Genomic DNA, 27,319 nt, shown 5'->3' on the forward strand with positions numbered 1-27,319 from the left:
CAATTCATTCATTCATTCATTCGTTCGTTCAGAACACATTGATTAAGCTCCTACTAGACACTTGTAGTCACTGTGGGCTCAGCAGAGCCCAAGACCGACAAGGTCCCGGATGTCCTGGAGCTGACGTACGGCAGTGGGGAACGGCTGGGATACAGACGATAACATGTGAACGAACAACAGGATGCTTTCTGATGTGGATGAGTGCTGTAGAGCACCGGATCCTGGACCATGGGTAGAGAGCGAGTGCCAGGGGGAGGGTCTGTCTTAGCCGGGGGGCCAGGGCAGACCTCTCTGCACGAGAAGCAGGCACCAGTGAGCCGGGGAAGGGTGTTCCAGGCAGAGGGCACTGCACGTGCAAAGGTCCCGAGAGGGGAAGAGCTGGTGAGCATGAGGAATAATGAGGAAGTCCGTGTGCCCGGAGCCGAGTGAGTCAGCATGAGGGAGAATAATAAGCGAAGACGGAGGGAGGTCAGCAGGGGCCAGATTTTATCGTGTGGGTGGTGAGAATCCACTGGAGGGTTTCAGGCATGGGGGTGACGGGGAGTTTTTAAGGTCCCCCTGGCTGCTGTGCAGGAGGGATAGATGGCAGGGAGGGCAGGCAAGGCAGGGACACCACCAGACAGCCATTACAGCAGTCCAGGCCCGAGGCTTGGAGATCGTTTATTCAGCAGAAGTTCCTAGTCCAGCAAATATTTAGCAGAGAACTGAGTCCACACTCATGTTGGCCCTGGAGGGTGGTCATGTTCAGAGTCTGAAGATGTAGGTAGGGAAATAAATATCTGATGGACTCCTATACATACTTCCAAACCCATTATTTCTGCCCAGTGGGAGTTACAAAGCCAGAGCATTTCTCCCAACCCCATACCAGTAGCCTCCTGGGAAGTTCCCCCAGAGCAGGGGATGAGGTTCATTTGGCTCTTATCTTGGCTCTCAGCACAGGCACTTACTAAGTATTCAGTGAGTGTTAGACAGAAGGAGGGCAGGAAAGAGACCTGAAATGCTCAGCCCGCTTCCTCTAGGCCAGTGATCCAGTTGATGAAACTGACAGGGACAGATTTAGTCTCGGTTCAGGCAAGAATGGCCCAAATTTCAAAAGTTGAGAGTTGCTGCCCTAAATGAGGTGGTGAGTTCCTGGTCTCTTGGAGGCATGTAAGCTGAGCCAGGACACAATCCATCAGGGATGCTCCAGGGAGGGCATACCCACCCTGCCTCAAATCCCTCCCGGCCCCAAGATTCTGGGCTTCTGCCCTGGCCCTGTGCCCTAAGCCCCTCGGGCCTCCAGCCATGACCGCTGTTCCGTCCCTGAAGGCAAGACCTGTACGGAGAGCTGGAGGACGAGGTCACCTCCTGCAGCCTCCGCCCGTCCACCCACAATGCCACGCACGCCGAGTACACGTGCCACATGGAGGTGTTCCACTTCATGGCCGACGATGTTTTCACCGTCAACACGACAGACCAGTCCGGCAACCACTCCCAGGAGTGTGGCAGCTTTGTCCTGGCGAAGAGCAGTGAGTACCCCGTGGCCCCCAGGGGCTGGGCCCCGTCTCCCTGGGCCACCAGCCCCCCATCAGAGTTGACCCCTCCTCCGCCCTCACGGCTCCTAGAGTTCTGTGCTTCAGATGCTCTGCTGCTCCCGAAGGTGATGGGGTGACAGCTAGGTTTGGCCTTCCCCAGAGAGGCAGCAGAGGTGTGAGAAGAGGCTGGACGGGCACCCAACACCAGTGCCTGCCTGTGACCTCGGACTGGTTCCCTATTTGTAGAGTGAGGGCCCTTTGAACCCTGACCTTCTGGGATTCTGTCTCCATTACGAGGCGGGTGGGGACAACGAGAGTCACAAGAGAAAAACCTCTCTGAGCTTTCTCCCTTTCCTGAGCTCCAGTGAGGCCCGGAATTTCCCTCCAGGCTGGATGGAGGGGGAGTCCAGGGGCAGGAGGGACGTGGCTGGTGGAAGCCGTTGTCTCTGGGGGTCCAGAACCAGGGCAGGGTGCAGCCTTTAGTGTGTGTGTGTGTGTATGTGTGTGTGAACCCAAGTGGCGTGTCCAGCGAGGGGGTGAGAGGCCGGTGCCCAGAGGCATGCAAACACAGACTGCAAAGAGAGTTCTGCCCCTGGGAAGGCCCAGCCCTGGAGGTTTGGGAGTTTCTGTCCCTGAGTCCCAGCGGTGGGGCAAGCAGATATGAGAGTGTCTGTCATTCACACTCTGGGGGCGCAGGTTTGCACCCCTTTGCTGAGGGGGTGTTGCACCACAGAGGGTGTGAGTGAAGCTTCACACACACCTAGACACACCCAGACTCTCTCACACACACACACTCATAAATACATCTGCAAATGCATGGATGTCCCATCACCGCCTGGCCTAGATAGCACGGACACTGATGCCCACGTTCTCTCTCATACACCTGCACACGCACACACATGCATGCACACAGGCTCACTCAGCCGTTTGGATCCCAGCGTGGCGAGCTCACGGGGCAGGTAGCACCCTTGCCCTTATCCTGCAGGGAGAGCGCAGGGCAGAGAAGGGGCTGCTCCAAGCCACATTTCTCTCTGGCCCCACCCCCAACCCTCCCTGTCAAGGTCCGAGGCCAGGCCTGTGCCCAGATGGGGCAGGAAGCGGTGTTCTGCTCCCCCAGCCCCACCCGGGCCCTTCCTGCTCCTGGCCCCGGGCCTCCCTGGGCTGCGCAGCCCCTGTCCCTGACCTGGGCTCCCCAAACGTCTCCCAAGTTCCTCCCAAATTGGTCCTCACCACCAGCCGAGGCCACACAGGGAAGCGGAGAACCAGGCCTCCAGCGGCCTGGGGAAGAGAGAAGCGCGCTTAGGAACTATCCAGAACAAAAGGACCCATCGCTGAATCAGCAACAATAACACACTGACCGAGGCCCCCACGAACCTCCCCCTTCAGGACACAGTGCAGGGTCGGGAGCAGCTGCAGAGTTCCTTTCTGGAACCCCTGAAAAGTTCATTTGTTGATTTAAAATATTCCTGAGGGCCTACTGTGTGCGGGCTCTGTCCTAGGAGCTACGGGCGCAGCATTGACGGCGGGGGGTGGGGGGGTAGGGACAAAACCTCTGCCCCCAGGAGCTAAGATCCCAGAAAGGGGCGATGGTGAAGAGGACCACAGCGGGAGATGCAGAGAACGTGAGATGGAGGCACACAGAGCAGAGAAGGCGGGTGGGGTGTGGGGCCTGTGCCTTCTCCCTAATGCTAACACAGCACAGTTATTTGGTTCCCTGAAGTGACCTCCTTCTGCTACTTAGTTTCGTTCCTGGGAATCTTCACCCCACACGATAGGAACGGGGGCCCTTTCCAGGAGAGGGAGTGAAGACTCATAACACGTCGTGTCCTGCTCAAGTTCATAAACAAACTTGGGACGGAGCAGAACAAGCGGTTGTGACCTTTGCCTGGGGGTCCCCAGAGGGCGTGGTGTTGTGGCTCTGGCATTTTCCAGAAGATGTCTGTGAGAGGAGAACCGTAGCACCAACCTCACAGGCCACTGCGGGGTGTCAAACTGCTCAGTGCAGAGTGGCCCAGCTGGCACTCACTCGCGGTGGCTTTCATCATTAGCATTAATTAATGATAAATCATCGGCATGAATGCTAATTAGAGTCTTTTGATGTCTCTGGGAAGCTGGAGTTAAAAAAAAATGATGCCATCATTTAGAACAGAAACAGAGAACAAGTGGGTCTGGTTACACGTTGCTTAGAAAGTTTCTGGATTAGTAGCTGACTTGAACATTTGAGAGATTTCCCACAATAATCTGGATTTCCAGGTTGTCGGTTTTTGGCCCTGGCCGCCCTGCTCTGCGTTCCTGCCCGGCCTGTCTGGCGGTGGCCCCCTTCAGACCGGGAGGGCTCTTTATTTCCTCTGTCCCCAAACCTGCTCACCAGCTTCTGTTACCTGCCTGCCCCTGATTTGCAACCCCAATCTAGTCTAAATCTCTCGTTTCTCGGATGAGTAAACTGAGGCCCGGAGACACGGGATCCTCGCCCAGAGTCACGTGGGGTTACCAATCCTGATCCCATCCACGGTGGGTCGGGTGAAGGGGGACTTCCTGTCACTGCGTCCTTGTCAGCTGCTGCAAAATCTCACCCCGTTTTATCTTTCTGGCTTTTTCCTTTAAGTCAAGCCATCTCCCCCTTTCAACGTGACCGTGACCTTCTCGGGACGTTATAACATCTCCTGGAGCTCCAACTACGATTCCTACGCACTCAAGGGCAAGCTCCAGTATGAGCTGCGGTACCGGAGGCGAGGAGAACCCCGGGCTCTGGTGAGGCACGTGGGGAGCAGACGGGAGGGCAGGAGGGGCCGTGCAGAGCGTCCAGGTTGGGGGGTGGGTCTGAGAGACAGGTGAGCTTGTAATTCACAGCCAAGAATGCAAACCAAGGACACACCAAGATGGAAGCTCTCCCTTACACTAGCCCACTCGGCGCTGCCCTCTCCCCTTTTCTCCATGGGGTAGGAGACCCCTTAAAATTCTTTTCTTCCTGTCCTGTTTCCTCCCCTCAGCATGCCAGAGAGGAAGGGATTGGCGCCTCCCCAGATGCCACCTCGAGTCTAGTACAGTCACAATAGAGGAAGTTTCAGAAATGGCCAATCTGGAACCTTCCCACTTTGCTTAGAATGGCCAGTGTTAAAGAGTTCCAGAAGTAAACCAATAACTAAGAAAATCTGATGTTAGAGGGGCCATTGTTTTAAATATGAAGTCTTCTGGAGGTGTCCTTTGTTTAGAGTGTTGGAGAGTTCCCGAATGCCCCACTATTTACAACAGTCTCAGCTGAAGAGTTCTAGAATTATCCATCCTTTAGAATGGCTGCAGTTGAAGATTTTATTAAATGCTGTTGTGTAGACTGTCCCCAGTGGAAGACTTCCAGAAACGCCCACTATTGAGAATGCCCAGTGGTAAAGAATTCCAGACGTGTCCACTGTCTGGGATGCTGCCAGTTCAAGATTCCCAGGAGTGTCCATTGCTGCTTCTGGGACATTCCCCAGCCCAGCAGGGAGGGTCCCCTGCCAGGACTGTGCGTGGGTGAGCTGGGATGAGAGAGAAACAGAACAGAGCACTCATCATAGACAAGGCTGAGGCAGTGCCCATGGCTCTGTGCTGCCCACACTGGGGTGGCCGGAACTCAGGCCTGGGCCTGATTCTTGTGGAGGCAGCAGACTTTCAGGAGAAGCTCAGCCCCGTTCATGGGGGCTGGTAAGGGGTGGTCCTGCTGGAGGCGGAGGCTGGCCTGGCTGATCCTGACCCAGGGCATCCTTCCATGTGCGCAGAGTCCAGGGAGAAAGCTGATCTCGGTGGACTCGAGCAGTGTCTCCCTCCTTCCCTTGGAGTTCCAAGAAGACTCGAGCTACGAGCTGCAGGTGCGGGCAGGGCCCCAGCCCGGGTCCTCCTATGAGGGGACCTGGAGTGAATGGAGTGACCCAGTCATCTTTCAGACCCAGCCGGAAGGTAGGTGTGGAGCTGGGGTGGACACCCCACTCCTTGTACCAAATCTTGTCCTAGTCCGGCCGCCCTGAGCCCTGAGATTTCCCGCACGGCTGAAGGTATCCGCTCGGTCCGCATCCCCGGTTGTAGCCATTCCATGACTCCTATGGAGCCCCTGCTGACCAGGCCCTGCATTGGGTGCCAGGTGCTTCTCCCGGCAGGGCGTTGGATCCTCCTGATAACTCTGTGAAGTGGAGATCATTACCCCCATTTTGCAGATGAGAAAACGGAGGCTCAATGAGATGAAGTCGCTTGCCTGGGTGGGGGTGGGAGCAGGATTTGAACCCAGATCCATCTCACTTCAAGGTACCAGCAGCCTTCCTACCCCTGTCCACTCTACCCTAGACCCACTGCCCACCACACCCTCTCCCCGTGGGCTCTAATAGAGGCTGGTTCGACTTGATCCAGTGTTTGCTTCCTTCGCAGAGAGAAAAGGAGGCTGGCGCACTGACCTGCTGTATCTCCTCCTGATCCTCGTGCCTCCCATCCTTGTCTTCTTAGGCCTGAAGATCCACCTGCCTTGGAGGTAAGGCCAGGGATTCAGGGAGGCAGGGAGGGGGTCCGCCTGGGCCACAGCCCCTGTATGACCCACCTAGGGTTGGGGGACACAGCTGTCATTGTGACAGTGATAGTAACAGTGACGGTGATAATAAACAGCTCCCGTTTGCCACGTGCTGGGCACAACGCAGAGCACTCACTTTACCGTCACAGCAGCCCTATGAGCTGGATACACACCAATTACCTCCATTTGACAAATAGGGAAGCTAAGACACAGAGCCGTCGAGGAACTTGCCCAAAGTCACACAGCTGTGAAATGGAGGAGGTTGCTTTGAAGCCTGTGCTGTTAACAATGACCTCGACTATGATCGTGTCCAGTGAATTTTAAGCTTTGAGTCCCCAGGGGCACGAGGGGTCCCAGGTGGGGGTGAAGGGGTTGGTGTGATAACCCCCGTTCCTTCTGCTTCAACCGGAGGTTTTGCCTTTATCTGTTTATGTGTTGGGTTTCTCCTTAACATTGCCATTGAGAGAAAGAGCGCTGCTGATTAAAAATAAAACGTGAACTCTCCCGGCCTTCATGAGTGCTGCTGGCTGAGGCCAGAATTGCAGCTCCTGTGTGCTGAGCCCCACTAAGTGGCAGGTGCTGGGCAGGGGCTCTGCATACCTGGCTCATCTCGTTCATCTTTATCCAGAGACTGAGGCAAAGACAGAGAAGCTTGAGGGGCGAGAGAATTGCGCTGATAACAGAGATATTGCGAGCACCCTGGTGTCGGGTGCTGGTTCCCTTCCTGGTCCTGCCCACAGCCCTGTGGAGTCTTTGCCCATCCCCTGTTGTAGAGGAGCAAGTCAAGGCTCAGAAGGGGCAGAATTTGCCCTGCACAGCATAGGCAGCCAAGCCCTTAAACTCCGTGCACCTTTGGGAACCTGTGGGCGAGCCTGGCTGCTCCCATTCTACAGATGTGGAAACTGAGGTCCAGGGCAGGGGGTGGGGTGGAAAGGAGGTGTCTGGGCGTGTCTGGGAGGCGCTGAGTCTCTTGCAGGACAAAGTTGGGGAGCGTCTGAGGGGGAGGCCAGGTTGCCCTCTGGGAGGTGTGGGGGCTCACCTCCGTTCTGCCCTCCCAGGCTGTGGAAGAAGGTGTGGGTGCAGGTGCCCAGCCCAGAGAAGTTCTTCCAGCCCCTGTACATGGGCCACAGCGGAGACTTCAAGGTGAGTACCCCCACTCGGTGACGAGCCCCCCGAGCCTCTTAGCCTCTCCCGGAGCCCACCTCCAGCCTCGCATCAGGACCCCAGCCCCTCTACAGGCCCGAGCACCCAGGTCCCAGCCAGGCCTGGGCCAGCCCTCATTCTCTGCGTCTGCAAAGTGCAGGACATAATCCCCGTGGAGCAGGGTTGGCATAAGAATCAAACAAGATCGTGCAGCATTTCTCAACCTACGGAGCCAGACTGGGAGAGGACGTGAGCCAGGTGGTCCCTCGAGCCACAGACTCGCCTCCTTAGAAGCCCTTGATAGGGGGCAGAGAGGGGGTGGGTTCTGGGAAGGATATGGCCCTGCCTGCAAAACACACCAAGCCCCTGCCAAGTCCAACCACCGCCACCACCTGCTGCCACCCACAGGGTTCTCTGTGCCCGACACCCACCCAGGGGCGGGAGGGGCTGCTACAGAGAGGGTGTGGTGACGGCCAGGAGGGGCGGCCCACCTGCTCCAGCCGAGCCTGGAAGTCAGGAAATGTGGACTAGAGCATTGATTGAGCTCCTGCTGTCTGCCTGGCGCTGCGCTGAGCACCGTCTTTCCCCTCCACCCCTTCCATCCTCGCAGCAGCCCCTGCGGGCTGGTTGCTCCCTCGTCCCCAGGGTGCCCACGAGGAGATGAGGCTCAGAGCAGGGAAGTGGCTTTAGTGGGGCTGGGGAGGAGCCTGGACTCCAGCCCACACGGGAAGGACCCTTTCCTCTTTCCTCTGCACCTTCCCTGAAGCTCAAATAGCACATCTATTTTGGTTCATTTTACCAATACTCACATGGCATTTGCTGTGTACCAGGCACTCTGCCGGGAGCTTCATAGATATTAACTCATTTAGTTTAAGTACCTGTGGGTACTACTGTGGAGTGGGTACTACTAGCAGGCCCATTTACAGATGAGGAAACTGAGGCCTAGAGAGGGTAAATAACTGGCTCAAGGCCGCACAGCTAAGTGACTTCAAATCAGTGGTGGTGGCCACTTCAGGGTTCTGAGATGAGCTTGCCAAGGAGGATGGGCCCAAACTGGGCTAGTCTGGTCCTCAGGGATTTTCTCTGCTGATCGGATGGAGCCCCTGTGTAACCCCTGACAGGTGAGGGCACGGGGACCCACTACCTGGGTCCATCATCCCCCCACATCCCAGGCACGTGGGATGCAGAGGCCTTTCCACGCGGCTTCCTAATTCATTTCGTTAATAAACATTGACTGGCACCTCCTGTGTGCCAGGCACTGTGGGAGCCTCTGGGGATCCAGGTGTGACCAGAGAATTGGGCCTCTACCCTGGCCGAGTGTTCCTTCTGGTGGGCACACAAGCAGGAAAATTCTGGGCTTCAAGAAACGTCCTGAAGGAAATAAAACAGGGGATCTGGTGGGGCCTCTGTCACTCAGACCTCAGGCCCTCCTGCCCCCGTGTCCCCACAACTCGGCAGTCTTGGCCCCTGTACCCACACAGACCCCCGGCCATGGAGCCACCGATTGTCTGAGCTGGCAGGCTACTGAGGGCTGTGGCTCCCTGCTACAGGTGGGGAAACTGAGGCCCAGGGAGGAAGGGACAATGGTGGGGACCGTCCCTGATCCCCTCATCTCTTTTTATCTTCTGGCGTCTTTCTCGCTTGCTGTCTCTTTGTCTCGTCTCTCCATCTCTGTCTGTCTGTTGATACCCCGCCTAGCCCCACGCCCAATCCGTGACTCTCCCTGTTCTCTCTCACAGAAATGGGTGGGCTCGCCCGTCACTGCCTCCAGCCTGGAGCTGGGACCCTGGAGCCCAGGGGCGTCCTCGTCCCTGGAGGTGCACAGCTGCTGCCCACCGCAGAGTGCCACCAAGGGGCTGCAGCCCACGTCGCTGCCGGAGCTGGCAGACCTGGTGGAAGCCGACGGGGTGCCCGAGCCAGGGTCCTGGGGCCCAGCGCCCTCCATGGCCAGTAGCTTGGGCTGTTCAGTTTACAGCCAGGAGAGGGACCGGCCGTACGGCCTGGTATCCATCGACACGGTCACCGTGGTGGACGCAGAGGGGACATGTGCCTGGCCCTGCACCTGTGGGGATGACGGCTACCCAGCTCTGAACCTGGATGCCAATCTGGAGCCTGGCCCCAGCACTGAGGACCCGCTCTTGGGCACAGGTGCCACAGTCCTGTCCTGTGGCTGCGTCTCGGCCGGAGGCCCTGCCGGGCTGGGTGGCCCCCTGGGCAGCCTCCTCGACAGGCTAAAGCTGCCCCTTGAAGATGAGGCAGGTTGGGTCCCGGGGCCGCCCTGGGGTGGCGGGCCACCCCAAGAGGTGTCTGACAGCGAGGCGGGCTCGCCCCCAGCCGGCCTGGACATGGACACGTTTGACAGCGGCTTCGCAGGCTCTGACTGCGGCAGCCCTGTGGAGTGTGACTTTGCCAGCCCCAGGGATGAAGGGCCCCCCCGGAGCTACCTCCGCCAGTGGGTGATCATGGCCCCTTCTCCTGCGGGACCCGGATCCCAGGCCAGCTAGTGAGCCGGCTGTGCCACTGTGGGGCCCCTGAGCCTGCTGTTTACCACGTGCAGGTGGGGCTCAGGCGCACACCAGTGTGTCTGCATGTGTGAGCAGCACACGTGCTGGTGGACATGGAGCATGCCCATGGTGATGCCATGTGCCCAAGGCCACCCGTGGGCCTGGCCTCTGAGAGCTACCGTGGCCCGAAGGTGAGCAGCGCATGTGCCTGTGTGCACACGGCGACGGCCTCCCTCCCTTCCAGCCACATGGGTCGCCCCGGGCCACGTGCTGAGAGGCTGGTCCAGCGCTCCCCACAGGGCCTGCTGGGACCTGGGCGCTGCCTGTGACAGACACCAAGCCCAGCCCTCCAGTTCCTGTGCCCCCAGGAGCTGCAAGAAGTCCATGCTGTTCCTTGTCACCTTTCAGGGGGAGGGGAAAGGGATGGAGCAAGCCCACGGTGACCCTAGGGGTGGGAAGATTTTGGGGGACCCCGTGGACCTAGGTCTGAATTCTGACTCTGACACCTCCTGGCTGTGCCACCTTGGGTGAGTCGCTTCCTCTCTCTGGGCTGGGACTTCCTGTCCAGACAGTGGGGATGGCCTGACCTACCTCAGGGAGAAGTCGGCGAGGTCGCCCACATACAGTGTGCAGCCCAGAGCAGACCCTCCATAAACGTCAGCTTCCTTCCTTCCGCGGCCAGGACCGAGGCTCGTGCTGGAGGAGGGCGGGGCGAGAAACCAGCCACAGCCTGGGTGCCCGTGGGCCCTCCCGCCCTGCAGAGGGACACTCGGGGGGTTTCCGGGCTTAAAATCAGTCAGCCTGGCCTCTTAGAGATGGCCCCCACCAACAAGATTTCTTTTTCTGGCTTCTGCTGCCCGTGGTTTAATTCCCTTTCTGCACCCAAGAGATATTTATGAGCACAAACGTGTCGAGCATTGTGCTGGTGCTGCGGACACGGAGGGGAGTGCGACGCCTGTGTGACCCTCCCCTTGGCACCTCTGGGGGTCGGGGGCAGACAGGAGTCTGCAGTAACGGCATAGCCCTCCAGTCCCCCGGCATCTTATCTACACGTCCTGGGGAGTTAGGGGGAAGTCAAGCTCTTGTTGATGATTTCTCAGAGAGCCTGCTGAAATGCAAACTAAGAAGCCGAGAAAACACTTGGTGATGTTCTGAAGGCCCCTTCCTCAACAGCAGTTTTGGACAGGAGCTGGATATAAATGCTACATATTTCAGACAACTCATACTTTTTTTTCTTAAGAAAATAGATTGTTTTCCCCCAAAAGGTATTCACCTTTAGAGGCGGCTTTTCCAAGACCACCAAGCAGGGTTAAGGTGGCAGAGAGCCTGATCTCAGAGCCACCTGGCCCGGAACCGCCCAGAGGCTGGGCTCAGGGCAATGCCTGAAGGAGACAGCTCTGGCTTCTCTCTTCTTTTGCACAGAAGTCAGTCCTGCTGAAGGCTTCTCTGTGACTCCTCTGTAAAATGGATTGGTTGGGAGAGGTCACCGAGAGAACACCTGAGTCCTTGGTGTGGAAAATTCTAGAACATTGATGGTTTTACTAGTGGGACTATTGACTGGGATCATGGTGTATGAGGCTGCGATGGGAGCACGAGCGTGAAACCACAGCTCTGCACCTGTGAGCAGCCCACCATCCCCCAGCGTCACCCTGGAGACACTTGGGCCAAGGTGTGCTGTGGTTTTCACACCTTCTTGGGGGCAACAGGTTCCAGGAGCCACCTGGGCCACAGGCTGCCCGGGGAAGCAGTTCAGCTCTCCAGCACACGGAGCTCTGGGTGGGGGGGAAGGGACACCTGGGAGACTGACTGACGCCAGGCCTGGGGGTTGGACGGGGGCTCTGGCCTGGGCCAGACATGGCTCTTCACAGGCTCTGTCTCTGAAGGGGCTCAGCTCATAAACATGGGTGCAAAATGGAGGCAAGCACTGACCCACTAGGGAGGGTGGATGAGTAGGAGGCGGGCAGATGGATGATGGATGGATCAGTGGGTACACTGGTGGGTGGATGGATGGACAAGTGGATGGATAGACGGATGGTGACAGGTCTGAAGGAAGAAGAGTTGGATGGATGGAGATAAACAGATGCTAGAGATGAAGATGATAGATCAAACATGAGTTCCATGGGGGCAACGACTGTATTTTGTTCACTGCTTTATCCCCAGTCTGACACAGAGTAGGCACTCAGTAAAGCCTGATTTGTAGTGCTTGCTTATTTCCATGGTGTAAACACTTCCACCATGGCCAGTTTCAAGCTACCAACTTGACTCTAAACACAGAGTTGGGAGGAGATGCACACAATCGACTCCTAGCTGGTAGGAGCCAGCCCCAGCACACCACTGACGGGAGCCCAGAGCGGGCATCAGGAGGGGAGCGGAGGGGGTTCCAGGGAGGAGGTGGTGTCTGCTGGACTTTGAAAAATGAATAGGCATTATTAGGTACACCAGCTATTCAGGCAGAAGGAAGAGCCTGAGCAAAGGCCTGGAGATGTGACCAAGCCCTGAGCACCTAGAGGTGTGACCAAGCCCCGAGCACCTAGAGGTGTGACCAAGCCCCAAGCACCTAGAGGTGTAACGAAGCCCTGAGCACCTAGAGGTGTGACCAAGTCCCAAGCACCCAGAGGCATGACCAAGCCCCAAGCACCCAGAGGTGTGACTAAGCCCTGAGCACCTGGAGCTATAACCAAGCCCTGAGCATCTAGAGGTGTGACCAAGCCCTGAGCATCTAGAGGTGTGATCAAACCCCAAGCACCTAGAGGTGTGACCAAGCCCCAAGCACCTAGAGGTGTGACCAAGCCCCAAGCACCTAGAGGTGTGACCAAGCCCCAAGCAACCAGAGGTGTGACCAAGCCCTGAGCATGTAGAAGTGTGACCAAGCCCCAAGCACCCATAGGCGTGACCAAGCCCTGAGCATCTAGAGGTGTGACCAAGCCCCGAGCATCTAGAGGTGTGACCAAGCCCCGAGCACCCAGAGCTGTGACCAAGCCCTGAGCACCTAGAGCTTTGACCAACAAGCCCCAAGCACCCAGAGGTGTGACTAAGCCCTGAGCACCTGGAGGTATAACCAAGCCCTGAGCACCCAGAGATGTAACCAAGCCCCGAGCACCCAGAGATGTGACCGAGCCCTGAGCACCTGGAGGTGGGGAAGGTGGTTCCTTGTCACCCAAAGTCCAGGCCAGAACTGCTAATGACCCACTCTTAAGAGGCAGGAGGATTGATAGCAACACCCTTTCCACAGTTGTCACATTCTGCTCCTGGCCCAGCCATTTACCATCTGCAGGCTCTGAAGGGGCAAGGGTGTCCATTCGACAAACGAAGTGAAGATGCGGAATGGGCAGGTGACTTGCCTGAGGTCACATCTTGGATTAAAGGTCAGAGTTAGAACTTGAACTCTGGTCTCCTGATCCCAAGTCCAGCCCTTCCTCACCTTGCTGTGCTGGAAGGGACATAGGGAAAGAGGTGAGAAACTCCTAGCAAACACCTGTGGGTGTCTGTTGCTTCCGCCTGTGTAGCATCCTGTAGGAGTGGCTGACCCCAGCTCCAGAAGGGGCTACGTGACGCAGGCATGGCCAACAGAGCATTCCATCCCCCTGCCGCAGTACTGGTTCATGGACAGACGCGTGACCTGAGCTGGTCCATGTGCACTTTTGCTGGGATTGCTCAGCTGTAGGGATGGACTAAGCCTGCAGCTGCTGGGAGGCACCAGGAGAGAAGAGCTCGCTTGTGATGAGGCCAACACACAGGAAAGCAGAGCCAGGAGATGGACACATATTCCTGACAATATCTTCTGAGCTCCTGGATCCAGCCATGCCTGAAACTACATTCCTCCTGGACTTTTGAGGTACATGAGTATGGAAGTCATTATGTTGTTCACCAAATATTTCCAACTCTTGGCCTTCTGGTGAGAAGGCTTTCTGGCAGGATTGTACTTACTTGCCCCTTTGTGGTCAGGTGGGGTCACATGACCTGGACTGGCCAATGAGTTGTGAGCAGCAGTGATGAGTCTCAGTTCTGGACCAGAGCTTCTGACTGACAGTTGTGCTGCCCTCTAGAGCGTTGTTGCTCTCTGCCATGGTGACCAGTGATGTTTGAGATGGTGGCTGCTCCATCAGCCTGGGTCCTCGAGTGAGGAGACGCAGAGCAGTTCACCTGTGATGGACAAGTATCATGAGCAAGAGATAAACCCTTTGTTCTAGCCCGCTAAGGTTAGGGGCTGAGTGTTACCCCAGCACAAGCGCCCATCCCGACTGGATCAGCGAGCTGTGAGCTTCCCTTTGTTGCTTAAGTGGGTTTGAGATGGGTTTCTGTCCCTTGCAGTGGAAAGTGTCCAGCATTATTCTCATCTCGCCCCTGCGTTGAGGACTCTCCTCCCATCCTAAGGAAGGACCACAGCCAGAGGGACTAGAGCACCAGCCTCCATCACTTCTCATGAATGACATTGGGCAAGTGGCTCGCTGTCTCTGAGCCTCAGTTTCCTCTTTTGTGAAGTGGGGCAGGAATCAGCCTCTGGGCTCACCCCGGGAGTGAAAAGACAGGATGAGGACAGGAACATTAGATGTGCGTTTGCTTCTTCCTCTGTCTTCACCCTGACTGACCTCCAGGTCAGATGAGGGTCCCAGCCCCTCCCCAATCTCCTCCCCAGAGAATTCAGGAGCGCTTCCAACCAGGATGCCCTGAGGCTTACAACGCCCTCTGCCAGGATTTAAAGAACCCGAGAACTCCAGCTTCCCGACCATTCCCCACCAGTTACAGCGAGGTCTGGGCCTGGGTGCTGTCGGGGTGTCCTGGACAATCTACTTTGGGGAGGAGGGAGATGGTGCAGATCAGACCCAGCCCTTCATTTACCCCTGGGAAATGGAGGCCCAGAGGGGAGTGACTTGCCCAGAGTCACCTGGAGTCTGTGCACCCCACGCCACGTCCTGGGCTCCTTTTGACCTGCTGGAGGGAAAGCCTCTTCCTTCTCTCACCTGGGACGCAGTTTGGCCACTGGCACCAGGGGCAGCACATCCCCTCCACAGCCCATCCCGCTGCAGCCACCCTGGATGCGCCATCAGAAACTCGGGAATGAGCAGTGGCGCAAGCAGTTAAGTGCGCGTGCTCCACTGCGGTGGCCCAGGGTTTGCCGGTTTGGATCCTGGGTGCGCACCGATGCACCGCTTGGCAAGCCACGCTGTGGTGGCATCCCATATAACGTGGAGGAAGATGGGCATGGATGTTAGCCCAGAGCCAGTCTTCCTCAGCAAAAAGAAGAGGATTGGCAGATGTTAGCTCAGGGCTGATCTTCCTCACAAAAAAAAGAAAAGAAACTCGAGAACCGCCTTCCCCGGGAAGACGAAAGGGTGACACGCACTTCCCCTCCGGAAGCCCATTCCACCAAGAGTAAAGGAGGCAGGAGTCCAAATTCTCAGCAAGGTGGGAAATGGGAGAGGGTCCACTACAGCCAAAAAATGTCAACACAGGAAGGGAAAACGAGGGTCAGGTCTTTGCTCAAACGTCACCTTCAAGATAGGACCTGTCCTGGCCCCTACTCACAACTGCAGCCCCCACTCTCCCAGTCTGATTTTGTCCACAGCATTTAGTATGCTCTAACACACGTCTCTTACTTGTTTATCGTATTTACTATCCACCCCAGCAGCACGGGGATTCTGTCTGCTTTAGTCACCGGGCTGTCTCAGAGCCTGAACAGCGCCCGGCCCCCAGCAGACGCTCAACACACGCGAATGAATTGGTCGGTCATCAATGAATGAACGGATCAATCAGTGGCAGAGTTGTGGCTGACAAAGCAGTGGGCAGAGAGGAGGGAGGAGAGCCATCTGCCCCCCAGACCTGGAAACGCCACAGAAGGGGACATGAAGACAAAGCCAGGGGTCTCCCCTGGAGTCGGTAAATGGCGCAGGAGACCCTGCCCCTGAGGCAGCTAGGGGTCTTCCCCACCCCTACCGGCAATAAACTTGGGTTTTTTTTTTTTTTGAGGATGATCGGCCCTGAGCTAACATCTGCCAATCCTCCTTTTTTTTGCTGAGGAAGATTGGCCTTGGGCTAACATCCATGCCCATCTTCCTCTACTTTATATGTGGGACGCTGCCACAGCATGGCTTGCCAAGCGGTGCGTCGGTGCGCGCCCGGGATCCGAACTGGCAAACCCCGGGCCGCTGCAGCAGAGCGCACACCTAACCGCTTGCGCCACCTGGCTGGCCCCGGGAGTTTTTCTTTTAAAAATTGATGGCCCCAGAGAAGAAACCTTTGCATTCTGCAATTTAAGGGGTCTCCCAGCATAATGCTGGCTCCCCACCCCAAAGCAAACCCCATCCCTGGAAAGTGGTGTCGAGGGGGAGGGCTCTGAGGTGGACGGCCTGAGGTGGAACGCGAGCAGATCCACTTACTAGCTTCCAACCTGCAGACACTATTTTACTGCCTTGTGCCTCAGTTTCTTCTTGGATGAAATGGGTATACCGGTCAGACATATTTCCTAGGGTTGTTGTGAGACTAGTTCATACGTGTGAAGCACCAAGGACAGGGTCTGGCGTGTCGCAAGTGCTCAGAAAATGTTATTACTTGATCATCATTTTGGTGGACAAGTGTCCCTCACCTACGTAAAAGTAAGCTTTGACGACTTCAACCTTACACAAGGATGGACAACGAGCTACGGACACCTGGAGACGGAGATGAACCAGCAGGAAACATAGATGTTGGGCTGCTGCTGCCACCTGCTGGTGACACGGGAACGTGGCTGAAGAGTCGGCTGAAGGCGGTGCCCCCCCATTCTGCTGTCCAGGGGGACTCCCCTTACACCTGCCAGGCACTGTGTCAGGCAGCTTACACAGGCGGCCCTCAACAATCGTCACAGCAACCCTCTGTGGTGGGAACATGGTGATGAGGACACGGGGGTGGGGCAGTGGTGACTGGGGGGGCATGTTCCAGACTTAAGTCACAGGCCGTGTTGTCAGATCTCTCCATTTTTCAAGAGTAGAAATCTAGATTTTAGGGGCGGCCCCGTGGCTTAGCGGTTAAGTGTGTGCGCTCCGCTGCTGGCGGCCTGGGTTCGGATCCCAGGCGTGCACCGACGCACCGCTTCTCCGGCTATGCTGAGGCCGCGTCCCACATACAGCAACTAGAAGGTCGTGCAGCTATGACATACAACTATCTACTGGGGCTCGGGGGGAAAAAATTAAAAAAAAAAAAAATCTAGATTTAAAAAAAATGTGAAACCACCAGTTTTTAAAAAATGTTGGCAACTAACTAAAAAAAACGAAATATGCATTAAAGAGAACTTCCACGGACCAAATCCATGCCACAGGCCTTGTGACCGTGGCGGCCTGCCGGCCTGGTACGGGCCATGCCGACCGGCCGTAGGCCCAGCACTGAGCTGGGCGCTGCCTGACAGACCTGCGCGAGCGCCTGTGTCAGGCCAGCGGGGGCTGGCTGAGTCCCCGGGGAGGGGCTGTCAAGGCAGAGCAGGCAGGGGGGCTGCACCTGGGCTGGCAGCGCACGGCGCAGCACCTCCCTCTCCTTCAGTTTTACGGGGAACAGCCTTGCCGGCCTGTCCTGCAGCTGAAAACAAGGCATCTCCTTGGGGATCAAAGATTCTTTAGGAAACACACAAAACTAAATGCTTTTTACTTCACTTTAATTAAAAAATAAATAAATACATGCCAGGGGATTTTTTTTTTTTTTTTTTTTTTAATGAGGAAAGAGGCTGAAAGAACAAAACAAACAAACCCTAAATCTACAGGACTCCTGGTTTCTCGCCAGCAGGAGGGAGCTCCCGTCCCCGCTGGAGGCCTGCCAGGCAGCTTGCCAGGCTAAAAAGGGAACCGGCAGGCTCCACTCTGGGTGGCTCAGTCCCAGCCTCGGGGGTCAGATGTCCTGCCTGGAGAGGAATAAGCCTGTGGGGCCCTTGGTGGTGGGGCACACAGACCCCATTCTGTGACATGTCCCCCACAAGGCCATGCCACTCAGGGGTACTTGGGCTTTCTGGGGAGCCAGGAGTCTGCTGTGGTGGCTGGAATCTGGAATGTGAGGTGTGCACAGATGGGGCAAACCCCAGAGGCCCAGAGCTGGGCCCCTCACTGGCCCACAGACAATGCTGAGGTCCGTACAGAAGGCTTGGGGGCCTGGGCAGGCAGCTCTGTTCCCAAATGGCAGCCACATCTTGGAAGCCTTTAGAGGACAAGCCCATTAGGGCCTCTCAAACGCACCCCAACCCAGGTTCCAGAAAGAACGGCTGGCAGCTCCCCTAAGAGCAGAGAACATGCCTACAGCAACGGCCGAGCGGCCCTGGCAACAAGAGGAGAATGGGTGGGGACCAGAGCCTCCGTGCAGCTGCCCCCCCACAACTCCCAGTGTGACGACGCAGGGTCCCCAGGGCCAGCCTGGGAAAAGCCCGGGAGCAGGCGGGCTGGTGGCCCTCTTCCTAGAGTTCTAGGCTCGAAACCACGGTTGCAGCTGGGGGTTCAAACCAGTCCTGTCCCTGGCACCAGGCAGGTGCAGGGCTCTCTGTGTCCGGACCACACCAGGCTGCACACACAGGCAAAAGGCCCACCCCCAGGGCGTGCGCCGGCCATGGGAGCTGGCGGTGGGAAAGGAGGGTCGTGATGACCACGCGCCTCAGAAGTGGACCCACTTGTTCCAGTTGACCTCGTGGGGGAACACGCGGCCCAGCCGGAGGGTGCAGTCCAGCGTGGGCTCGTAGAACACCGTGGGGCTCTCACTCGGGCTGGAGGGTGCCTCTGCCTCTTCAACTGCAGGCTGAGAGAAGAGCGAGACGGCCGCTGGCTTTCTCAGCACGCGCTTTTTAATGCAGCCAAGGAATTCCAGGCCCTGCAGACACCAGAGACACACAGGTTCACAGGTGCATTTACAGACCACGTCCTCGTACCGGAGCTGCTTCCCAGGGCGAGGAATACCTGGACTCGGCCTTGAGCGGCAAGAGGGAGTTTACTAGGAGGGTTTAGGCAAAAGCCCAGGGCAGGAGAGAGCGGTGTGACCAGCGTTTGTACAGCGGGAGCGTCTAGCAGGGGTCGCAAACTGGCTTCCCACGGGCCAAAACCAGCTTCCAGATGGGGTTGGGTTAGGCCTATATGTGCTTTCAAGTTCTGGAAATTCCACACTGAACTTTAAGCTTCTGAGAGAAGCTGGAGCCCCCGGGCACACGGGGCGGTGGGAGTGCAGGGCGGCAAGCAGACCGAGCTGGGAGCCGTGGACACACCCCAGCTCTTCTCGTCACCCACGAGGGCTCGGCACTCATTTGCCAGCCTGCCCCTGTGGGCCTGTGAGCTCACGACCCCTGGTCAAGAGAAAGTGTCGGAGATGAGACCCTGGGAAGGCCGATCTGTAAGCCTGGCAGCAGCACGGGGCTGGTGAATGATGCAGGGAGGGACAGCCCGGGCCAGGAAGCGAGGGCAGGGGTTGACAGCTGCAGGAGGCTGAGGGAGAACAGTGCTGAGAACCAAGGCTGGGGGCCAACCGTGCTAAGGAGCAGAGAGGCCAGAGGCAGGAGGATGGAAAACAGGCGTGGGGCTCATCGGCTGGGTGTAGCTGCCCCAGAGGGCAGTGGGGCAGACCTCTCTGTGCAGGGCTGAGAAGGGAGGTGACATAAGCAATATGGAGAGACACCTGGCTCTTCTGAGGAGCCTCTCTGTGAGGAGGCCGGTGAGCCAATCTCTGTGTCTGCAGCACCCCTGTTGGTCGAGCCTATATGCAGCGGCCATCGCCTAGAAATCACCGGTGCACCCACCACCCCCAGCCCTCTGAGACTCAAGCCCCGGGCCCAGAAAGAGGGAGCTGTGGTGGGAGCCGGGGAGCCAGTGTGGAGCCCTCCCCAGCCCAGCCTGGCCGCACCTGGAGCAGCTCGAGCACGGCGACGGGCTGCAGGACGCCCTGGTAGTGCTGCAGCAGGCAGCTCTCGGGCACGCCGGGCCTGGTCATGATGTGGTACAGCACAGCCTCCATCATGCCCTTGCACACTGGTGTGTTCAGGTGGCCATCCACGATGCGCCACGGGCGGCCGATGAAGCAGATGCTCTCGCAGGCCCTGCAGGGGTGGCCAGACAGGGGAACGGGGAGACAGCTCGCTCACACGCTCCACAGATAGGACACAGAGGCTCGGGGAGGCCCGGTGTGCCCAGCCAAGGTCACAGGGCTGGGGACCATCTACCTTCTGCTCTTCGACCTCCCCTCTCCCCTCCCACCTGGATAGAGGGATCTCAACTCCAGGGCCCACGAGCACCGGCCGAGGAAAGCCACGCCACGGGGACCTGCTCCGATTCAGCCATAACTGAGGCTGTGATGAGCTAACAGCCCCCACGTGCGCCCACACTGGCAAGGGAGGGAGAAACTTGTAACTTCTGGATTTACCAGCTCTATCTGGGACGCTGGGCCAGTGGCTGCCCCTACCCTCGGGCCAAGCTCCCAGAGGTCTCTGCAGAAGCTCTCCTGTGTCATACGTAGGTGTTCCAGACACACTTTCCTTAGAACAAAGGTTTCTGCTAAAAACTAAACCAGCGACTGGTCTGCCACACAGGGCCCAGGCGTGGCCCAGGCCCTGGACTAGCTGGACATGGCTCTGACTGCCATGATGGGGCCCTGGGAGGGCTGGATCTGAGCCGGGAGCACACAGCCCCACCAAGTGAGGGCGGTGTCCACACGCGGGAGGCCCTCTCACCAGAAAGGCTCCTGTGAAACCCACTGTCCAGACAGACCTAGGCACCGCAGGGTCTGGCACTTCTGGCCCTCGCCCTCCACATGCAAGGAGCACCTGCCTTGTCCTCACAGTGAGGGGGACAACCGAACAGTCCCACACATTTCCAAGCCCCGCTGGCCGAGAACCACTGTGCCGGGCAAACCATCCAACACCGCACCTCTGTGGAAGATCTTCATGTCCTAATTAACCCTGGGTCCCTTCTGGAAACCCTGAGGACAAGCTGCCCACGCTCACCGCCCCCACCCCAGGCCTCCTGCATCTGAACCCCACACTCACCTCTCCCGTGCTGCCTGGGAGAGGCGGCCAGCCACAGAACTCTCGGCAAAACCTGACAGAAGAGGGAAAGGATGTAAGAGACTTGAAGAACAGGTGGGAGCCCACCTCTTCCTCTCCTACTCATTCGACAAGTACTTCTGGGCTCTGGGGATAAAGCAGCGGACAGAAGGACAGCATTCCACTCCTCACGGACCTTCCACCCTCGAGTGGTGGGGCCACGGAGGCCGAAGCCAGCACACCCAGAACAAAACCAAGACAGAGAGCGGTGTGCAAGTGTGGGGTGCTTGTTCCAGGGCCCAAGGAACCCCCACACCAGGGGAAGTGAGTGAGCATCTCACCTTCCATCCAGAAGCCCCCACATAGTTGTGTGTGTAAAACTCCTGGGCAAAAACTCCCCAGAGAAAACAAAAACGCCTTTAGAAACCACAGGAGGCGGCATGCTGAGACCAGAAGGCAGGGTTTACACGGGAGGAGAGAAACATGGCAGGGCTCAGTCAGTGCACGTCTGCCAGTCCTGACACAAGGCGAGCCCCCTATTCCTGCCGCTGCTTCCTTCCGCCGGACACGCCAGCAAACACTGCCCTCCAGGACCACCGCTAGTGTCTGCGCTTGTAATGCACAGATCTGCGTAGCAGTGTCTGAAGCCTCCTGCTCTCGAGTGGAAACACTTAATGTAAACTGGCAAGATCCACCCCTCAGGGTTAGGCTATGAAGAGCTGAAGGCCCCTTCTGTGGCCAGTGGCAGGTTCCCAGTCTCAGAGGAAGGTGTGAGGCCCGGGGACAGAGAATGGGCAGGGTGGCGGACAAGGTTCCATACCTCTGGCGTCTTCAGAGCCCTCTGGAAGCTGGGCCTGACAGCTCAGCTGCTCTTGGCCAGGGGAGCTGGGGACCGCGATGCCCTCTTGGTCCTCCTGCCCAGCCTCCACTGCTCCTGGGGGAGGCTCCCTTGCACCTGTGTCTTCAGGAGCTACGGGGAGAGCAGGTGCCTGGGTTTCTGGCCCCTCTTCTGCTCTGGGCCCGGGGCTGGGGGCCAAGCGCACATCCTGGAGCATGGGCCTCTTTGCGGGGGGATTCTGGGTACTCTCGGAGTCAGTCCCCCCGCTCTGACTGGCTGCATCAGTGCTGGCCCAGCTGGCACGCCTCTTGGTGCTCCGGGGGCCCTGAGGAGGTGGTGCCTGCCTCTCAGCAAGGCCGTCCTTGCTGGAAGGCCCCTCCAGGGGTCTAGCCTGAGGGTCTTCTCTTTGAGCATCAGTGTCCTCCTCGCCTTTTAGCTGCACCGAGTGCAGGAGCCAGGGCTGGGCAGAGGCCATGGTCACCAGGCGAGCGGTGTTGCCGCCGACTTCCAGCACCTGGTTTCGCTCCAAAAGGTCCTAGGAAAAGGAGGAGACACACCGGGTCTGGGCGGGACCACAGGAGTATGCGGGTTTGCTTCCCCTGCCTGATGTGTTTAAGCGTCCTGAGCAACGGGCAAGCCCAGCTCCCTCGACAACTCGAGGATGAGGCCTGGCTTCCAGCCCCGGGTGGGCCACCAGCTGGCGGTGTGGCCCTGGACAGTCCTGTCCCTCTCTAGCATCAGTTTGCCTACATGGAAAATAAGCCAGATGTATAAACTTCTTGGAACCAGGGCTGCGCCCTCGAAGCTGACATGACTTCATGAGTCTCCTGCCCAGCGAGCATCCCCCACAGCGCTCAACACCCCACTGCTATCAAGGCTCTCTGCAAACGCCATCCTTATTCCCACACAAGCTACGACTCCTGCCCTCAGATCCATGCCACATCCTGCTTCCAATGTCCTCGTTCTTTCTTTTTTCTGGTGAGGAAGACTGGCCCTGAGCTAACATCTGTGCCAATCTTCCTCTATTTTGTATGCAGAATGCTGCCACAGCGTGGCTTGATGAGCGATGTGTAGGTCCGCACCCAGGATCTGAACCCACAAACCTCGGGCCACCGAAGCAGAGCACATGAACCCAACCACTATGTCACCGGGCTGGCCCCTCAATGTCCTTGTTCTTATCTAGGAGCTGCGCCAACTCTGGTGGCACATGGGTTCACCATCATTTTCTGTTTATTTTTATATTAAAAAACCCACAAGTCAGGGTTCAAGGAAATTGCCTGGAACCAGGACTCACATCCTGATTGTGTGGTTCTGGGGAGGGTTTGCTGTGGGCACTCGCCCTCTGGGGCTCTGGGCCAGGCACCAGGGAATAGAGGGAGCTGCTGGACCCGTCGCCTCTTGACAGTCAGTGGGATCTGCGGCCTGGGCTCCAGCCCTGTCCCTCGCTGAGGCTTGGCTCGCCTCCCAGGGCTCCAGCTGCACTGAGAGTTTTACGAACCATCAAACACCACGTGAACGGCAGTCGTCACCCCCAATGACTTCCTGCCCTCCTAAGGACTCGTCTGATAACCACAAACGCTGGCCTCCCTTCTCTTTCCCCGTGAACACTGCCAGGCAGCGTCTCCACAACATCACTAACACCTGACGCGCATCCTACTGCCTCTAACTAGAGACACGCGGCACAGGAGGGCAGGCCAGGGCCCCAGGCGCTCGACTTAACAGGTCCGTAGCTGTTCCATTCTTTAGGTTCTGGGTCAGGGATGCAAATGCCCAAGCAGGTGAAGTGGTGAGTGAAGGGGGCGGGACAGCCCTATTTGGCTCCGGCCCATTGCACTGAAGGAATAGGGCCCAGCGTGGCGAGACCGTCTCACATTCAGGAGAAGCTGGGTTTTAGCCAAAACCTCCCCTTTTTAAATGTTGACAACGAATTCATTTTTTTTTTTTTAATTATACTGTATGTCCCAAACCAAGCCCATCTGCTGTGTGCCTCTGGCCTGTGAACTGCAGCTTCCGCTGCAGCCACTGCAGGCCACCTGCGAGCAAGGCTCACCTGGACGTAGTCCGTGAAGGTTCTGCTGCGCTCGCCGTCCGTCCTCTCAAAGGCGGGGAACCGTCTGCGCAGCTCCACCCTGTCCACCCCGAAGCACCCCGCCGCTGCAATGGCGCCCTGGACCTCCAAGGCGGCGGCCACGTCTCCAGGCGTGTACCCAGACAACTCCACCTGGTGGGCAAACTCCTCCAGGCTGCAGGCGCCCTCTCGGCTGCTGATCAGCCTGGTGAAGGTGGTGGGGAGGCAGGAGGCTCCCACTGTCAGCTCCTCTAGAGAAGCGGCTGTGAGGACAAGAGGCCCAGAATCAGCCCTGACAGGAGCCCCCCAGACCAGTGCACTGGTGACCCCGAGGCGGGACATGCTCCAGTGCCAACTCACTGCTCCCCAAACAGCAGGCGGTCACCTTCCGGGTGGACACGGTTGGGCCCCTGACTGCAGCCAACTGGGCTGCATTCCCCAGGGCCAGTATGATTCTCCCACTCAAGACTCAAAGGGAAGGGCTCAGAGGCGGGGCTGGGGTCCGAAAACCGTAACCCCAGAGCTCTGGGAGGTCCTCAACTCGGCCTGCCCCGGGCACACCCTTCCTGACGCTCCCGTGTTCACTGCTCCTCAGACCCTGTGAGGCACCCACAAACTCCTGCTTTTGCTTACACTGGCCAGGGCTGGCTTCTGTGGTCCCTGTAATGGTGTCTCTGCTCAGACCACAGTCTTAGGTCATCACTACATTTTGCTCGGGTCAAGAGCCAGACAGAGCACAGAACACTAACGGTGGTCATAGCCGAGGACACGCCATCCACCTCGACTTGTAAAGACAGAGGTGATCAGACAGAGGCAGGAAAGGGGTGGGATGGAGGAAGAGAAGTGCAGGGAAGGGAAGGGGCCTGATGACCTCATTGTATGCAGCGGAGGAGAGACTGCCTAAAACGGAAGGTACGGGAAATGGAGCATTAGGGAAGTTATAGTTTCAAAGGTGATCAATACAAGAACTAAAAAAAGTGTAAAAATTGGAAGTAAAGGAGGTGAGAGAGAATGAATGTAAGCTGAATACTCATCTTTCATAGCAAGAAGTCAAAAGATAATACTTAAAAATGTCATAAAAGGGCATAAATCAGTTAGGGAGGGACAGGCATGAAAAGGCTGTCCCCGGAGAGCCGGCGGGGTGTGGGGGCGGTGAGGGCCTGCTGCTTTTCCCTACCCACCCCCACCTGCCTGCCAACACTGCACGGCTGACTGACGAACAGGAAAAGGATGCCGCGATAAGCTGGACCACGGAGCGCGAGCACGGCAGGGGGCTCCCCAGGCGAGTGGGCACTCGGGAGGCCCCTGGGGATGTGCGTCCTCCAGCTGGCTGCCAAGGAGGGGAGTGTTTTTCCTTGCTTCTGTTTTAGCCCCGACCAGCTGTGGCTCCTGCACTCGGCCTGCAGAGCAGGAGGCGAGCATCAGGGTCAGGGCGCAGGGCAGCGGGGCAGACTCACCAGCAGGCCCGAGCCTGGTGGGCGCGGGGCTGCGGCGGAGCCCGAACTTGACCTGGCAGGAGTTGACCACGATGCTGTCGTTGGGGTTGAGGTTGCGGGTGCTCACGATGCCGGGCGCGCAGTAGCCCCTCATCAGCAGGTAGTTGGTGTGGGACGCCTGGCGGGCTTTCACCTCGATGCCCCGGCGCTTGCCCCCTGAGCCTTCGTCCAAGTCTTCCTCTTCGTCCTCGTCCTCTTCCAGGGCCCCGTCCTTCCCCAGGCTAGGAGAGGAAAACTGACTGAGATGACTGAGCACAGGCCGAGCCTCTGCGCTCCACTGCCCCTTCCAGTGCACACCATCTCCCTCAGAGAGGACCCTCTGCGATTCGGCCTGAGCCATGGCCTGCGGTCACTACGGACACTCCCCTGGCACCTGGCTGTGAAGGTCAGCATGGACTGCTGCAGATTCATCTCCTTCATCCACCTTCCATACACCACACTCACCTGTTCACATATCTGTGTCTTTGCACGGGCTGTTCCTTTTGCCTGGAAACCCTTCCTAGTCTCTGTCCAAAAAATACCTACGCTTCCACTAAACCCCAGTTCAGCTACTATGCCCTCAAGGAAGTTTGCCACTCCTACCTTCTCTGGTTACCCCTCCTTGCCACACTGCACCACGTCCTTCTCTTTGGCACAGCCAAGTCACTCCCTCCCCTGCTCCCCCAGCACCGGAGGCACCAGCGGAAGGAATTGTACTGGACATGGTACTGGAATCCCTCGTTCACAGATGTTGAGGGCCCGTCCCGGGAGCTCCCCAAAGGCTCTGCTTACACCCTGCTGTCTTTGTAAAGCAAATGCCCGCACAGTGCCAGACACAACACCGAGAAACTCAGCACGTGATTGTTGAATGAATAAAGACGAGACGACTGAGTAAATGAAATTACAGCCGTTGAGAGGAAACGATGATGTCTGAAACTCCCAGCTGCACTCAGAGGAGAGTGCTCGGCGTCTGACATGGGAGTGGCTGCTGACCGCATGGCTCTCACCTCTTAATGACCTCATTCTCCACCATTGAACTGTCCACCACTACGATCTGCTCAGGGATCCTGACATCCACGGAAATAAGGCCCAAAGAGAAGAGGGTCAGGGCGGCTGCACAGTGTCCTCCAGGGCCGTCCAAAGAAAATGCCACCAGGTCACTTGGGGAGTCATTATTATCCTGGTCTTTGAAGGAAAAATTATCAAGCTGGTCGAACTTGCCGGCAGCCCGGATCCTGTCGAAGAACTGGAATGATTCTGTGCAGACGGTGCTCGGAAATCGCCATGTGAAAATCCTACACAGACAAAGAGAAGGTGAGGGCCTTTCTGAGGACAGGTGTAAGGAGCCTTCATCTGCAGGGGCTACGGACTCCTCAAACCACGACAGTCAAAACTGAACACACCAGTGTCTCCTTCCAGCCCGCGTGACAGCGCTGCCCTTCAGCCTCACTGTATGCATCTTCCCCTCACCCAAGCAGAGGCAAGATCTTGTTATCTAACTCTACGCCTTGCAGGCTCTCACTATAAACAGGTGCTGAATTGGGGAAGATGAATGTCCTTTTTTAATAATAATCTTTACACAAAGCCAGCCCTGAACCCCTACAGAGATGGGAGGACGTGTGTGCTCAATCTCACTGTCTCCATAGGCAACTGCAGAGACTCAAGCCCTCACCTCTGTCCAAAAGTCTAACTTTCCAGGACCCTGCAGCAACAGAGACAGAGGGACCCAAGAGGTCAGAGAGAGGGACCCAAAAGGTCTTCCTCATCTGCTGACCTCCCCCGCGTGGCTCACAGGCGAGGATGCCACAGTCAGAGAAGTGGCTTGAGGTCGAATGGCCTTGTTGGACTTGGACCCATGTCTTCTGCTTCCCAGGCCAGGGCTCTTTTTACTATACCAGCCGCTTCCCAGGAAGGCAAAAGAGACTGAGGGTCACTCGGGATGGGCGTTTAGGAAAGGAGCAAGTGTGCGGAGTCAAGGGCAAAGAGATGGATAAGAGAAACCAAACAATACTCATTCTGTTATCTCTGTTTCTGAATGCAGCCTCCATGCAGGCCTGAGGGCTGGTAAAGAGGTCAGCATGGAGAACGGGAAGCCGGCCAGGGCTGTCAAGGAGAAACGCCTGGGGATATTATAACAGATCTTCTCCGTGTGGTTAAGGAGGCTGGTGGTACAAAATGTCAGACTTGCAACAAAGACCAGCCACGCCTGCTGCTGGCGTGAGGCCACGCTGCGAGGGGCGTTCCTTTCACGAGTGGCCCCAGGAAGGCGATTCTCAA

At 57.5% G+C, this 27,319-nt stretch overlaps 2 protein-coding genes across 3 annotated transcripts in view; one reads left to right on the plus strand and one right to left on the minus strand.

Moving 5' to 3' along the window:
• The window catches only part of IL21R (interleukin 21 receptor), a 35,936-nt gene extending 25,398 nt beyond the window's left edge, over positions 1 to 10,538 (plus strand). The window contains exons 4-9 of the mRNA XM_087417186.1: positions 1,309 to 1,508; positions 4,120 to 4,265; positions 5,270 to 5,447; positions 5,910 to 6,009; positions 7,104 to 7,188; positions 8,928 to 10,538. Of these exons, the coding sequence (XP_087273312.1) occupies positions 1,309 to 1,508; positions 4,120 to 4,265; positions 5,270 to 5,447; positions 5,910 to 6,009; positions 7,104 to 7,188; positions 8,928 to 9,692 (1,474 nt within the window). The 3' untranslated portion in view covers positions 9,693 to 10,538. The remainder of the gene's footprint in view (positions 1 to 1,308; positions 1,509 to 4,119; positions 4,266 to 5,269; positions 5,448 to 5,909; positions 6,010 to 7,103; positions 7,189 to 8,927) is intronic.
• Positions 10,539 to 11,809: 1,271 nt separating this feature from the next.
• The window catches only part of GTF3C1 (general transcription factor IIIC subunit 1), an 85,447-nt gene continuing 69,937 nt past the window's right edge, over positions 11,810 to 27,319 (minus strand). Inside the window, exons 31-38 of one of the 2 annotated variants that reach the window (XM_087417178.1) lie at positions 26,050 to 26,337; positions 25,025 to 25,284; positions 23,550 to 23,830; positions 21,482 to 22,034; positions 20,665 to 20,716; positions 19,527 to 19,719; positions 18,310 to 18,506; positions 11,810 to 13,835 (exon numbers count right to left, since the gene is read on the minus strand). In XM_087417178.1, the coding sequence (XP_087273304.1) occupies positions 13,832 to 13,835; positions 18,310 to 18,506; positions 19,527 to 19,719; positions 20,665 to 20,716; positions 21,482 to 22,034; positions 23,550 to 23,830; positions 25,025 to 25,284; positions 26,050 to 26,337 (1,828 nt within the window). In that variant the 3' untranslated portion in view covers positions 11,810 to 13,831. Of the gene's footprint in view, positions 13,836 to 17,296; positions 18,507 to 19,526; positions 19,720 to 20,664; positions 20,717 to 21,481; positions 22,035 to 23,549; positions 23,831 to 25,024; positions 25,285 to 26,049; positions 26,338 to 27,319 lie in introns of those variants that run through there. The other variant, XM_004439515.3, reaches the window with a different exon arrangement.

Source organism: Ceratotherium simum, chromosome 26 (genome assembly GCF_057802395.1).
Source record: "Ceratotherium simum simum isolate JZ-2026a chromosome 26, ASM5780239v1, whole genome shotgun sequence".
In the NCBI taxonomy this organism is placed as follows: domain Eukaryota; kingdom Metazoa; phylum Chordata; class Mammalia; order Perissodactyla; family Rhinocerotidae; genus Ceratotherium; species Ceratotherium simum.